General features: G+C 32.9%; 1 protein-coding gene and 1 pseudogene across 1 annotated transcript; one reads left to right on the top strand and one right to left on the bottom strand.

Moving 5' to 3' along the window:
- The first annotated feature begins 799 nt into the window (after positions 1 to 799).
- On the top strand, positions 800 to 4,245 carry LOC144999709 (uncharacterized; annotated as a pseudogene).
- Positions 4,246 to 7,202: 2,957 nt separating this feature from the next.
- Positions 7,203 to 12,744, bottom strand: NDC1 (NAD(P)H dehydrogenase C1). Its single transcript, XM_078988148.1, has 11 exons — positions 12,527 to 12,744; positions 12,075 to 12,271; positions 11,765 to 11,860; positions 11,545 to 11,611; positions 11,255 to 11,441; positions 10,926 to 11,019; positions 9,596 to 9,808; positions 8,579 to 8,929; positions 7,776 to 7,852; positions 7,524 to 7,627; positions 7,203 to 7,434 (listed from the first exon to the last, which is right to left on the bottom strand). Exons 1-11 carry the CDS (start codon positions 12,588 to 12,590, stop codon positions 7,295 to 7,297), a joined length of 1,590 nt encoding a protein of 529 aa, XP_078844274.1. The 5' UTR covers positions 12,591 to 12,744; the 3' UTR covers positions 7,203 to 7,294.
- Positions 12,745 to 14,257: the final 1,513 nt, after the last annotated feature.

The following is a 14,257-nucleotide window of genomic DNA, read 5'->3' on the forward strand; positions in this document are numbered from 1 at the left end:
GGGGTATTATAACGTCACTGGTTATTGAACATCTTCCTGATGTATCTGCTCCACCAAAGCATAACAGTGTTTTAGATGATGTGGTAGCACTTGCACCTGTTGGATACCAGGTCAGACATGTTCTTAATATCTGGTTGCACATTGCAGTTTTTTGGTATTCTTCATCTTCAAGGTTTTGTTGTATGTGGTATTTGATTTTTTTTAAATCCCTTGCACAGGTTAATAATTGACTTCACTTTCCTACACAGGTTGAAGGAATTCATCAAGAAATATGTGGTTAGGATTCATAAAGCCACCAAGCAGCCACCACTACATCCTCCAACGTCACCAGGAGGACCTTCGATAGGCTTAGCCTGTGCACCTGTTGGAGACCAGGATTATACTGTAAAGGTATTGTCTCCTTCTTGCTTCAAGATTTTCAACTAGTGAAAGAAGTCAAATGTGAACAGCTAATTTGTTTTATTAACAAATTTTATTGTCACTCTACCACATGCGCTCACTTTAAATTCTTCTGTAGGACCTTCCCAGCTCATCATTACTGACCCATACACACAATGTTAACACTCCTTTTTTTTCTTCTTTCTCGTAAGGAATACAATTCAAAGTGTAATACATTTCTTTGTGGAAAAATATGACACTGACTTAACATAAAAGACACAATACAATTCAAAGTGTAATACATAAAAGACACGCCTTATGAAAGTCAAATTTTCTTTGTAGAAAATAGAGCAAACAATAAACAAAAAAGAGTACTTCTAGTATAATTACGGGCACAGATCACCATTTTTCAAGAAACAAAATGAAAAAGAAAATAATGGCATCTTCAAACTTCTTACTTTTCTCTCTAACTCTAGTAATCATTACCCTCTTCCTCTTACAAAATTTTATGTATGCTTCTTTGGAGGAAGCCCATGCTCTTCTAAAATGGAAAGCAAGCCTTCAAATCCCAAACAACTCCTCCATGTCTTCATGGATTCCTCTCCCTATGAATCCCAGTGCATCGGTTGCATGCACTTCTTGGGTTGGAGTGGTTTGCAATGCTGATGGGAACATTCAAAAGTTGAACCTCAGTTCATCTGGATTAAATGGTACTCTTCACCAATTTTCATTCTCTTTGCTACACAATCTTACACATTTTGATCTCAGTGTAAACAATGTTTTTTGGCCCCATCCCAACTGAAATCCAAATTCTATCCAAACTTGTCTATCTTGATTTAAAAAAGAACAAGTTTTCTGGAGTAATCCCACCTGAGATAGGAAACACGGTCTCACTTAAACTCCTAAGCCTCTCCTCAAACAATCTATCTGGCTCAATTCCTTCATCATTTGGTAGTTTGACATCATTGAATGTTCTTACGTTGCACCAGAATCAACTCTTTGGTTCCATTCCTATTGAACTTGGGAATTTGAAATCTCTCACTAAACTTGCAATGAGCGAAAATCAACTCAGTGGTTCTATTCCATCATCGCTAGCAAACCTAAGCAACCTACGACTTTTATACCTCTATGACAATAAATTATTTGGTCTCATTCCTACTGAATTTGGGAATTTGAAGTCTCTCATTATTCTTTCGGCAAACACCAATTTCCTTAATGGTTCTATTCCTTCATCACTAGCAAACCTGAGCAACATACAATATTTGTATCTCGATGAGAATAAATTATCTGGTCTCATTCCTATTGAACTTGGGAATTTGAAGTCTCTCATTGAACTTGAGGTGAGCAACAATCAACTTAGTGGTTCAATTCCTTCATCACTAGCAAACCTGAGCAACCTACAGTATATGCGCCTCTATAAGAATAAATTAAGTGGTCTCATTCCTATTGAACTTGGAAATTTGAAGTCTCTCACTATTCTTGAGTTGAGCCACAATCAACTTAGTGGTTCTATTCCTTCATCACTAGCAAACCTGAGCAACTTACAATATTTGTATCTCTATGAGAATAAATTAGTTGGGCTCATTCCTATTGAACTTGGAAATTTGAAGAATCTCATGCATCTTGTGGTTAACTACAACCAACTTAGTGGTTCTATTCCTTCATCACTAGGAAACCTAAGCAACCTACAACTTTTGTACCTCTATGAGAATAGACTATCTGGTCCTATTCCTATTGAACTTGGGAATTTGAAGTCTCTCTCTGATCTTGAGGTGAGTGAGAATCAACTTAGTGGTTTTATTCCTTTATCCCTAGGAAACCTCAGCAACCTACAGTGGTTGTACCTCAAAGATAATAATTTTTCTGGTCCTATTCCTATGGAACTTGAGAATTTGAAGTCTCTCATTGATCTTGTAGTGAGCCGCAATCAACTTAGTGGTTCTATTCCATCTTCGTTGGGTGATATGACATCGATAAATCACCTTTATTTGCAGCAAAATCAGCTCTCTGGTGCTATTCCTGTTGAACTTGTGAATTTGAAGTGTCTTATTGATCTTAAGGTGAGCCACAATCAACTTAGTGGTTCCATTCCTCAGGAGTTTGGAAATTTAACCCAACTACAAAGGCTTGATCTGTCTTCGAATCATTTGGTTGGTGAGATTCCAAAGGGGTTTGGGAAGATGAAAAGTATGTTGTATTTATACTTGTCTGATAACCAACTTTCAGGTACCATACCTCTGGAGCTTGGGTTCTATGAACTCCTTGAAGTACTCGATCTCTCAAGGAATAGATTGAATGGGTCCATACCAAAAAGTATTGGTCAATGGGCTCAAATCCACTACTTGAATCTTAGTAATAACAAGCTCAGTGAGAAAATTCCATCTGAGATAGGTAAATTAAAGCAACTTACAGAACTTGATTTATCTCACAATTTGCTCATGGAACAGATACCATCTGAAGTTCAAAGTCTACAAAATTTGGAGAAACTAGATCTTTCTCACAATAGACTATTTGGTTCAATTCCTAATGCATTCGCAAATTTGCCACGTGGGATTGATATCAACCTGGCGTATAATGAGCTGTCAGGTCTAGTTCCCCGCTATGCTGTCTTTGTAAATGCGTCCATACAACTATTACAAGGTAATCCAGGTTTGTGTGGAAATGTTACAGGGCTGAAACTTTGTGCAAGTCAAATTATAATGAAGAAAAATCATCCATTTCATCATAGGGTCATTCTTGTAGTTATGCTCCCTCTTCTTGGAGCAGCTTTACTTGGTTTCTTCATGTGTCACCTCATTGCTTATCAACAACAAAAGAAGAAAGTTCCACAGAAAGGATTGGATGAAGAAAGTGGTGATTATTTCTTCGTAAAAAGTTTAGGTGGAAGAGTAGTGTATGATGATATCTTGATGGGAACAAATAATTTTAATGAAGCATATTGTATTGGGACCGGAGGATACGGTATTGTGTACAAAGTCGAGCTAAAACCTAACAATGTGGTAGCTGTCAAGAAACTTCACTCCTCACCTGAGAATGTTGATCACAATGGTTTCCTTAATGAGGTACGAGCATTGACGAACATAAGGCATCGAAACATAGTGAAACTCTATGGATATTGCTTCCATGCCCACCACTCATTTTTGATTTATGAATACCTTGAAAAGGGGAGCCTTGGATCTATCTTAAGAAGCGATGTTTTAGTAAAAGATTTGGATTGGTTGAAAAGGATCAATATTGTAAGGGGTGTAGCTAATGGTTTGGCTTATATGCATCATAATTGTTCACCTCCTATAATTCACAGAGACATTTCCATAGCCAACATCCTTCTTGATTCTGATTATGAGGCACATATTTCTGATTTTGGCACGTCCAAGCTGTTAAAGCTAGACTCATCAAACTGGACCACAATTGCAGGCACCTATGGTTATATTACGCCGGGTAACTTAACTTTGTGATGTTTTTTTACATCTTATAAATTATATACAGAAATATGTATGTGTGTAATCTTGTGTGCGTGTTATCTTGTGGGGTTAATACATTTTTTTATCTTATGTTTCTTTTGATGTAGAGCTTGCTTATACAATGATCGCAACTGAGAAATGTGATGTGTATAGCTTTGGAGTTGTTGCACTAGAAGTGATCATGGGAAAGCATCCAGGAGAACTCATAACATCTTTACCAACATGTTCTGCTAATTATGTAGTGCCAGAAATTATGGGAGATAGTCGGATACCACCTCCCTCATCACAAGTTGAGAAGCAACTTAAGTCGGTACTAAGTCTCTCAAGAGCATGTTTGAAATCCAATCCACATGAAAGACCAACAATGCGTAGAGTTTCAAATATGTTAATGAAGGATCAACTTTGAATTTATATCTCTTGTTTGATATAATATATATATATATATATATATATATATATATATATATATATATATATATATATATATATATATATATATAACCAGAAAAAAATACATAGTGTTAATAAAATACAATCAAATCTTTCTACTATCTTTCTTACATCCTTTATTAGAGCTTATCCCATGCTTTGTATATATTTTTATAGAGTTTTCTAAGTTTAATTTTGGACCACAAACTGTGCAAAAGAATATTTTTACCAACTACCCAAAGGTTTCCATATTGAATCTTATTATAGAAAACTACAGTGAAAAATTGAAAGTGTTCATTTAAAAACAAACTAAACCTCTTCCATAACCCATAAAAAACCATGTAATTATATATAAGAAAGGTGTCCAAAGAAGATATGAAGTTTACTAGTGGTCTAATAAAAAAACACATTCGAATTCATAAATGTTAGGGATGAATCAGGGAATCAAAAATAATATGAGTTCAAAAGCAGTAGGACTGAGCTAACAATGAAAGATATTTGTGTTTTTTTAATCAAAACGAAATCAATTTTTATGGTTTTATAACTAATATTACATATGACAGCCATATATTCAATTTTCCCATATATATATATATATATATATATATATATATATATATATATATATATATATATATATATATATATATATATATATATATATATATATATTCAATGTTCATTACTTTTCTAGGGTTCCTATATGCATTATCTCGATATGCATTCATTGAATGCCTTCTTGTTAAGAAACTTCATGTATGTTTGTAGTAGATAAACAATAAGTCAATGAATATTGTTATACTGGTAAAAACTAACTAATAGGAACCAGACAATGCCATACACACATCTCCCAAACAAGAATTTTGCCTATAGACATATAACCTATGAGGTAGTTTTCAAACTATTTTTGGGAGTTTGATTTTGGAATTGGATGACTTCAACCACCTCTATCCTTTAAAAGTTCACCCGAGTAGTGTTGAACAAAAACCGAACCGGTTAAAAATGGCAAAAAAAAAAAACACAATAAGCTCAAACCGAGACAAAAGTTGACGGTCCAATTTTTGATTTTGCAAAAAACAAAAATTCGACAGTTCTATGTGGTTTTCAACAACAACAAACAAAGCCAAAAAAAAACCCGAACTGGATTGAGTGTTAATAAAATAAATATTATTAAAATACTAATAATATATATTATATTTTGTCTTTGACCTATGCTTCAACCCAATTTGTATTCAAAAAATTTCAAACACTATGTCTGTCCCTTAGTCGAAGATTCGAAGGACTCAAAGGGTAGCATGCATTAGATGCTACCATTTCCACTCTTTTGGTATGTTTATGTTGATTGTTTTCAAGCATGTTTCTATTTGCAAACAAAATCAATGATATACATGTTTGTGATTTTAGAATTTCATGATCTATCTGATTTAGTGATACATGGATGGAAGCATAAGAATGTTTGATAGACATATTTGTGTTCTCAAAATTTTATTAGCTCTATTTGTTAGGAATTAACGAGAAAATCACACAAACAAAGACATAATATTTAATATGGTTCGGTTGACCTATGTCCACAAGACAAGAGAGAGTATTCTTACTCACAAAATTGAAAACAATAGAATAGTACAATTGAAACCCTGACTCTCCATCGTTATATATATGCAAAAGTATAAACATAAACCATAACTCGAATCGGGTTTCTTTACGTAAATCCAAACTATTCCAAACAATTATATCGTTGATATTCAATGTCGAGTTTCTTTACTTTGCTCGAATTGATTGATATCCATTCTTGTCGTTAATTTTCAAATCAAATTTAACATAATCCACCTCGAGTTGAGTATGCTCCAAACTCTAGAAACGAACTTCTCGCTCCCTCTTACCATTTTGCCTAATACATACTTAACTCCTATGAACATATACTAAGTCCAAGAAAATCTTGAATTTTTTCATGGGCAATCACTTTGGTTTTGCTAACATATCAGGTTCTCCTTGGTATCTATATCTTGGATAGAAAACCTTTCTTTTTCAAATCCATGTTGAAATTTAGCTTTACATCAATAAGTTTTCCTCTCATGATAGACCATATTCTTTGCAAGACACAAAGCACTCCGACTATCACAAAATAAGACATGCTTCTCCACCTTCAACCAAATACTTTGAATTAGACCATGTAACCATATGTATTAATGTATGCCTTTGGTAATTGACATGTACTGTGCTTCAGTTGTAAACAATGAAAGAATTGTAACCTTGACTGCCAACTTATAACATATCTAAAAAGGGTAAAAATATAACATCTAAGTCGTCTTCTTTCAAATGATCACCACCATATCATAGTTTAAATCGTCACTAGTACTCTATTTATCCCAATTACACGAAATAGCAAGTGACACTAAAATCGCAAAAAAAATATTCCAAAATGTTCACTCTTTTAGAGATCCACTTGATTTCATTCCTATTAACTCCCTCAATGTTATTGTTTTAAAAAATAAATAAATTAATTAAAATAAAAAAATAAAATAAAAATAAAATAAAATAAACCTCACTCATTTTTGTTTATGTAATAACAACAAAAATGTTTCATTCTTCATCAATGTTTATGTATTTGAATGACAAAGTTATTAATCTCTACCCAATAGTACAATCGTATAAAGCACAATGTCAATTTTATTTTACGAAATGTACTTCCTGAAATTTTCAAATTTCATGGACTTGTGCTAGAGCATTTCTAGCATTCATTTCTATTAAGATCAAACTTATAAAAAATAACAATAATCACAATTTTTTTTCATTGACATTCAATCTATATCTAATGCATGCTAAACATGATGTTATACGTACATCTATTGCAATATATTTCATGATATAAATTCAATTTCAAAACTACTATTCATAAAAAAAGTGCAACAAAAGTCATCTTATTTTCTCATGGACTAGAAAGCACAAATGAAACCGATGTATAACATAAGTTGATGGATGTATAAAATAAGTTAATATAAATATATTTACAGAAAATATCAAGAGTTTTAAGAACCCGAAAGCACTTTGGTGATATTACTTTGCACAGTTGCAATAGAGTCAACAGCAGATTTTGCCAACCAACTGATTCCAACTTTAACACGATGTTCATCAGTAGGTAACCTGATCAAGTAGGCTAGTTTCCTAGCTGCAAATTTTATCATGAATCAACATGTGAGGTTCAAGGGCAAAACGGTAATATCACAAAAAGTGAAGACTGATTAATTAATTATTTACCAGTATGACCAATAGGACCCTCCAATGTCAGACCCTCGATGAAACTTGGTGTAATTGCTGCATCGTTTCTCCCTAAGATCATCATCTCACCCAAATTCTGAAATCTGTATACAATACAAGTGTAAGAGTAAGATATTTTTAACTTTATATTTTAGATATTTCATAAATAATATAAAACTTTTTTTTTTATTTTTTTCAAATTATGATATTGGAATTTTATTGGGAAAAGGAAGTAGTGTTTTGGTATTGAACCTAAATGGTAAAAGAGGACGGTTGTTGATAGCAGCCCAAATGTTCCAACCAGCAAAATCAGCCTGCTGAAATGCAACCTGAAAACAAATTACATGGCGTATTAAATTATCAGTAAAACAACATATGTCGTAGTTCTTTAAGTCTATTTTTTTATGATGAGATGAAGAGGGCATTCATGTCTTTTCACATACTCAGTCACGTTTTTTGATGGGACAAAAAATTACAACTTTTATCCTGTTGACATCTCTGTCCATGTCCCACCTTTTGAGAAGAGAGAGAAAATGCAGTTTTATCTCGTCCCACGAGACAAAAATTTGCAATTTTTGTGGACAGGTATCAACATGATAAAAAATGTAGTTTTTATGATGTTGACACCTGTCCATATCCCACCTTTTTAGATGGGACAAAAAATGCGACCGCCCGTGTCCCTGTCCCACCTTCTTGGATGGGACAAAAAAAGCGGTTTTTATTATGTTGACACCTGTCCCTGTCCCACCTTTTTAGATGGGACAAAAAATGCAGACTGTTTTGTCCGTGTCCGTGTCCCACCTTTTTGAATAGGACAAAAAATTGGAATTTTGTGTTATTAACATTATTCCAACAATCGCACATTTCGAGATGAGAAACAATTTTTTTTTGTACCATTGACATGAGTGATCAGTCTGAGTCTCAGTCCCAGTCCAAATGCATCCAAATACAGTACAACCTTTTCTGTCATATCTACTCGTACGCAACAATTACAATCAGGACTTTATAACTATGCAAGACTCTAACACAAATACCAATTTCTAATGTATAAGTACCTGTGCAGTAGCTGGAAGCACTTTTCCTTTGGAGTCTCTCAAAGCAGAAGAATCACCAACAGCAAAAATACGCGGATGCCCTTTCACTTGAAGGGTTTCATCTGTTTCTGCTTGTCCTCTACCAGTAACAGGAAGCTCAAAAGGCCATCCATTTGGTTCCAGTTCAGGAAGTAAAGGCTTATTCCCAACAGTCCATAGAACCAAATCAGCTTCCAAAACTTGACTTTTCGCACCCTTTTCATTAGCTTGCACCTCAACCATTACTTTTTCATGATCATTGACTTTTTCAATAGAGCTTATACGCCGGACAAAATACCCTAGTAGAAGTTCAACATTCCTCGTATTCAGAACCTGGAAGGGTAAATTCGTCATTTAATGTCCATACAGAAATTACTCGAGATAGACATAGCTTTTTTTTTTTTACATTAAGTGTTGTCTGGAGAAATGACATTTAAAAGATATTTGAAAAATAAAGGTACGAATGTGAAAATAGAAGGTAAAACAAACAAACTGGACTAAATTTGTAAAAAGTTTGGACTTAATGGGGAAAATCTCTTTTCCCTAACTTTCTCTATTAAAGGATATTTAGTAGTTTAACAGTGTAATATAGCTTAGGGCTAAATGCAAGAAATAGAGAAGTACTTACATTTATTTGTAAATTATAATTATACCCTTCCACTTCCGTTTCTTTCTATTACAACATTGCACTTTTAAACTTTTTTCAAAATCCACACGTTATATTTAAACTTTGTATTAGTACATCATACTTTGAAAATCTACCATTTAAAAATTTCATTGTATTTGGATGATATGGCTATAGACTATAGTTTGGTTAACAAATAGGCAAAGTTTGTAGTCAATTTCAAAATTTCTACATATTTTTTTTTTGTCAAATTGTTGAATTACTTATAGAAAATTTGTTTATTAGTACTTAATCTAGTAAATTAATGAAAAAAGTCATAAGGGTGATGTATTTAGTAGCAAACTTGAGTTGATTATGAAGATAGAGTCTCTTACTTTCAGAGCAGCTTCCTTATTTCCAGAAGGAGCATTTGGTAAAATTGATGAGTCAACACTGATTGCTTGCACAACTCCTTTACCCTCTAGTCTTTCTGATACTGTTGCCGCCAGTTCAACACCAGAGTAACCAAGTCCAACCACCACCACACGTATCGGATTTTTCTTACCAAAATTCTCACGCTCTAATTTTGTTAATTTCTCATTTACTTTCTGCATCAAGATATCAAAGTAGGATATTATAAATATAATAGACATATCAATGAAAGTACATTGCTATTTCTTCCATTTAACTCATTTGTTAGATGTTATGACTTAGGCTATGTTTGGCCTACTAGCTAAAAAGCTACCTGATAGCTGAAAAGCTAGCTGTTATATAAAAAGCTAGCTGAGAGATAAAAAGGTACCTCTTATATAAAAAGTAGTTGATAGCTAAAAAGCTAGTTGTTATATGAAAAGCTAGCTGTTATATAAAAAACTAGCTGAGAGATGAAAAGCTAGTTGTTATATAAAAAGTAGTTGATAGCTAAAAAGCTAGCTGTTATATGAAAAACTAGTTGATAGCTGAAAAGCTAGCTATTATATAAAAAACTAGTTGTTATATAAAAAGCTAGTTGATAGCTGAAAAACTAGCTGATATATAAAAAGCTAGCTGTGATAAAAAAGATAGTTGAGAGATGAAAAACTAGTTGTTATATAAATAGTTGATATATAAAAAGCTAGATGTTATATAAAAAGCTAGCTGCTATATAAAAACCTAGCTGAGAAATGAAAAGTTAGTTGTTATATAAAAAGTAGTTGATAGCTGAAAAGCTAGCTGTTATATGAAAAACTAGCTGATAGCTGAAAAGCTAGTTATTATATAAAAAGCTAGCTAAGAGCTGAAAAGCTAGTTGTTATATGAAAAGCTAGCCGAGAGCTGAAAAGCTAGCTGATAGTTGAAAAGCTAAGTGATAAAAAAATAACGTTTGGTAAAACTAGTTGATAAGGTAGCTGAAAGATATAAAATGTCATAAAAGAGCATTTAAAATAATATGTTTTCTATAATTAACTAAGAGATATATTTCGAAATTTTTAAAAAAAGCTAATGAAAAGCTAGTCTACATAACTTTTTAAAAAGCTAGCTTATAAGTTACTTTTTCACTTTGCCAAACACAACCTTAATAGAGAAAGCCTCCTTTCCCTTACTTTATCCACCAAGTTGTTTGATTATATTAAGTCAAAAACAAACACTCATGTCATATATAGCTTATTATATTAAGTCTTATATCCGTTAAGTCCATTAAGTAAAAAAGAAACACAATATAATTTGATATATTGAGAAACTTACACAAGCATCATTCAGGGTCGAAAATGGAAATGCAAACTCAACAGCACCTGGTATCACATCAAGCTTAGGTTCAGCTCCTAAAGAAAGTACCAACCTGGCTGCCCAAATACAAAACATAGAATTCAGGAGGGCATTTTCGTAATTTACATAGACAAGAGATCGAGAGGTAATCAATGTCCCATTGACATCGGTCTCAAAGTCTGATGCAGGTCAAACACAGTACAACCTGTTCTGTCATACTGACACTTTAATTACTGAATGTGGGTCCCAAAATTAACTTATTAGGAACTAAAGTAAATTGCTAAATTAAAAAAATACAAAATTCATACCAATCATATTCAATAACAAGACCACTTTCAAGTTGAACACTTCCTCCACTACCAGATACAGTAGTAGGTCCATTCATTCCCAAATGATCACATGGACTCAGTATTTTCACCCTATCTTTTAAAAATTGAACAGCAGTATTCACAAGCAAATCTGAAAACCTTGGAGCAATTTCCCATGCATCTACTTCTACACTTCAAAAAAATTTATAAACCAATTAGTATACAATGATCAAGGACAAGAATTAAAATTTAAAACCATAAAATGAAGTGTGTAGTTGTGTAATATGTACCTCCTGTTAGAAGCTCATATAACATGGGCTTAAAGACAAAACGCTCAGACTGATCAACAAGTATCACCTGTTTGCATTTTCATGAAGGGTAAAGGTGTCATTATATTGATTCATAACACCATTGCCATGATAATATAAGAGATTAAAACTTTTTTAAGCTCCTTATGGGTGACAATTATTTAATTTATATATGATATGAAATATGATTCAACATGGTTACCTGAGGTTTCTTGTCATCAGGCCATGTTAGTGAATCCAATCTTAAAGCAGTATATAGACCTCCAAATCCTCCACCTAGTATGCACACCCTTGGCCTCTGTAACAAAAAAGAATAAAATGTCAGTTTTAGTAATCATAATAAGCCCTATTTCCTTGACTTTAGTCAAAATGAAACATTCATATACATATACCCTGTTTTTTTTTCTAATTAATGATGCATCTAAGATATAATGATGCATCTAAGATATAATGATGTATGGATAATGATGCATCTAAGATATAAGAAGAACAAGAAAGAGAATCAGATAAACCTTTTTATCAGGCCATGAATAAGGCGTCATAGCTTCCTCTTGAGAAACTTCATTGCTTCCTAAATTTCTCCCCTCAATTGCAGAGCTAACAAGGCGTAATTGTCTACTCCTTGGTGTACTCGAGAAAAATAACGAATTAGAATGGAATTTAAGCAAAGATGAACCATGGAACAGTTTCCCCAATTGAACAATTGTACCTGAAATACACGTAATATAGAATTTGTCAGTTTCAATAAAAGAAATTATCTTTTGGTGTTTCGCATTTCAATTTGTAAGTTACTCTTGACGATTACGTATTTGATTTATGTTAAACCTAATTTGAAGTTTCAAAATTGATGGTGAATTCCGTAAGAACTCGTTAACTACAAGTGAAATCTGGAACATACTTCGAAAATCGGAGATTCGTAAAGAAGTTTATAGGATTTTTGTAAAGTGCAAGATGGAAAACTTACGGTTAAAAGGAGGGATGGCTGCTGAAGCAGATAGGGAGGCGGCAGCCGCACTAAGATGTGCCATTAACGTTGGAGAGATGAGACCAAGAAGAAGAAGAAGAAGAAGAAGAAGAAGGTGGATTTGGGTGTAGATGTGGTGGTTTCACTTCCACGTTGAGTTCTGGTGCTTGTTACGCTCACAATTGGAAGTTAGAAACTTGAAAGCCACAACACGAATGGTATATGGTACGTGGTTAAATAACTTTAAAAAATAAAAAATTAATATATAACTTTTCATGTGACAAACTCACATATTGATATTCCAAGGGTAGTTATGTGATCTTTGAAGCTTTCCAATCCCTTAAAAAGATCAAAATTTTCTAGAAATAAAATCAAAATAAATCTAAGGACATGAATGGAGTGGAAATTTAAAAAATTCTTCTCAAAAGTTCACAATTTACACCTAAAAGAAATATAGGGGTGCCAAAGATCACTATTCTTTATTTCATTGTGTGAAGTACAAGATGTTAAAGATCCTCCCACAACATGTTTCTTGATTTTCATCTCCGGACAAAAATATGTAACCTGAAATATTCAATGTTGACGGTTCTTTGTAAAATGGCAAAACAAAGATGTTGCACCAATTACGTAAGGCTTTTCGCATGTCACGATGGGCTCTCGAAAATGGTTGTTAGTGGGAAATTGTTTTTAATTTTTGTTTAATATTTTGGAAAAGGCTTTAAAAAGTGACTAATTTTGTTTTCTTTTCCAATTATATGTTTGACATTGTCAAACATATTTATTTAAACCGTCTTAGAGTAGTTTAATGAGAGGTGTATTAGTAGAGAAGGATAATGATAAACTCCCCAGAGGAGGTCATGAGTTCAAAATCTCGACAAATGTTAACTTAGATGTGGCTTGAGATTGACTATGCATTATGCATATTAACAACTTAACCGCCTATCCCTGCGAACCTCAAAATTTAGGGACATTGCAGTGGATGATACAAGTATGGACGCATATAAGAGTTGATCGATAGTTGTTTATTGAGTCTTATTAGGGGTTGTTTGATAATGATTGATTGAGTCTGATCGAATCAAAACCTGATTTAATTGTGCATATCATATAAACTATATCATACGACCGAATCATAGACTACTAATTGTGGCGACAAACTGTTTTTATCTAACTCGGTCAGACACAACCTCTTAGTGTATCATAAGCTGGGTGTATAGACTCACTTAAATTAACCTGCATCTAACATTTTAGTAAAAACTATATATTTTTTTATTAAATTATACAATTGGCCCCTTTTAAGCTTTTTTGGCACCCATTCTTGTTCAAATCCACCAACAAGAACCTACAAATTCATATCCTTTTTATTAATTTCATTATATTTATCTTTTATATATGTTTGGCCCTAGATTAAGTTTTGTTTATAAATGTCCCACTAGATACGAGCAACCCAATTTTATATTCCTATCTAAGGCTTTCTATTTTCCTTTAAATTATTGTTTCATGTTACAACTCAATCTTGATCTTAAATAGTTTTCAACATAATTTTTGGTCGTCTTCTTTCATAATATTAATATATAAAAATCTTTAACATTTCATTAAAAAAAAAAAAAACAAACTAATTGTTTCATAAATTAAGTTAGTTGTGAAACATAAATACATCATTGAAACGACATATCCAGCCGGTCATTGTAATTGTCATCGCTATATACCTATTATTGGTTTGTTTAACATTGC

This window comes from Lactuca saligna, chromosome 1 (genome assembly GCF_052625555.1).
Source record: "Lactuca saligna cultivar CGN05327 chromosome 1, ASM5262555v1, whole genome shotgun sequence".
In the NCBI taxonomy this organism is placed as follows: Eukaryota; Viridiplantae; Streptophyta; class Magnoliopsida; order Asterales; family Asteraceae; genus Lactuca; species Lactuca saligna.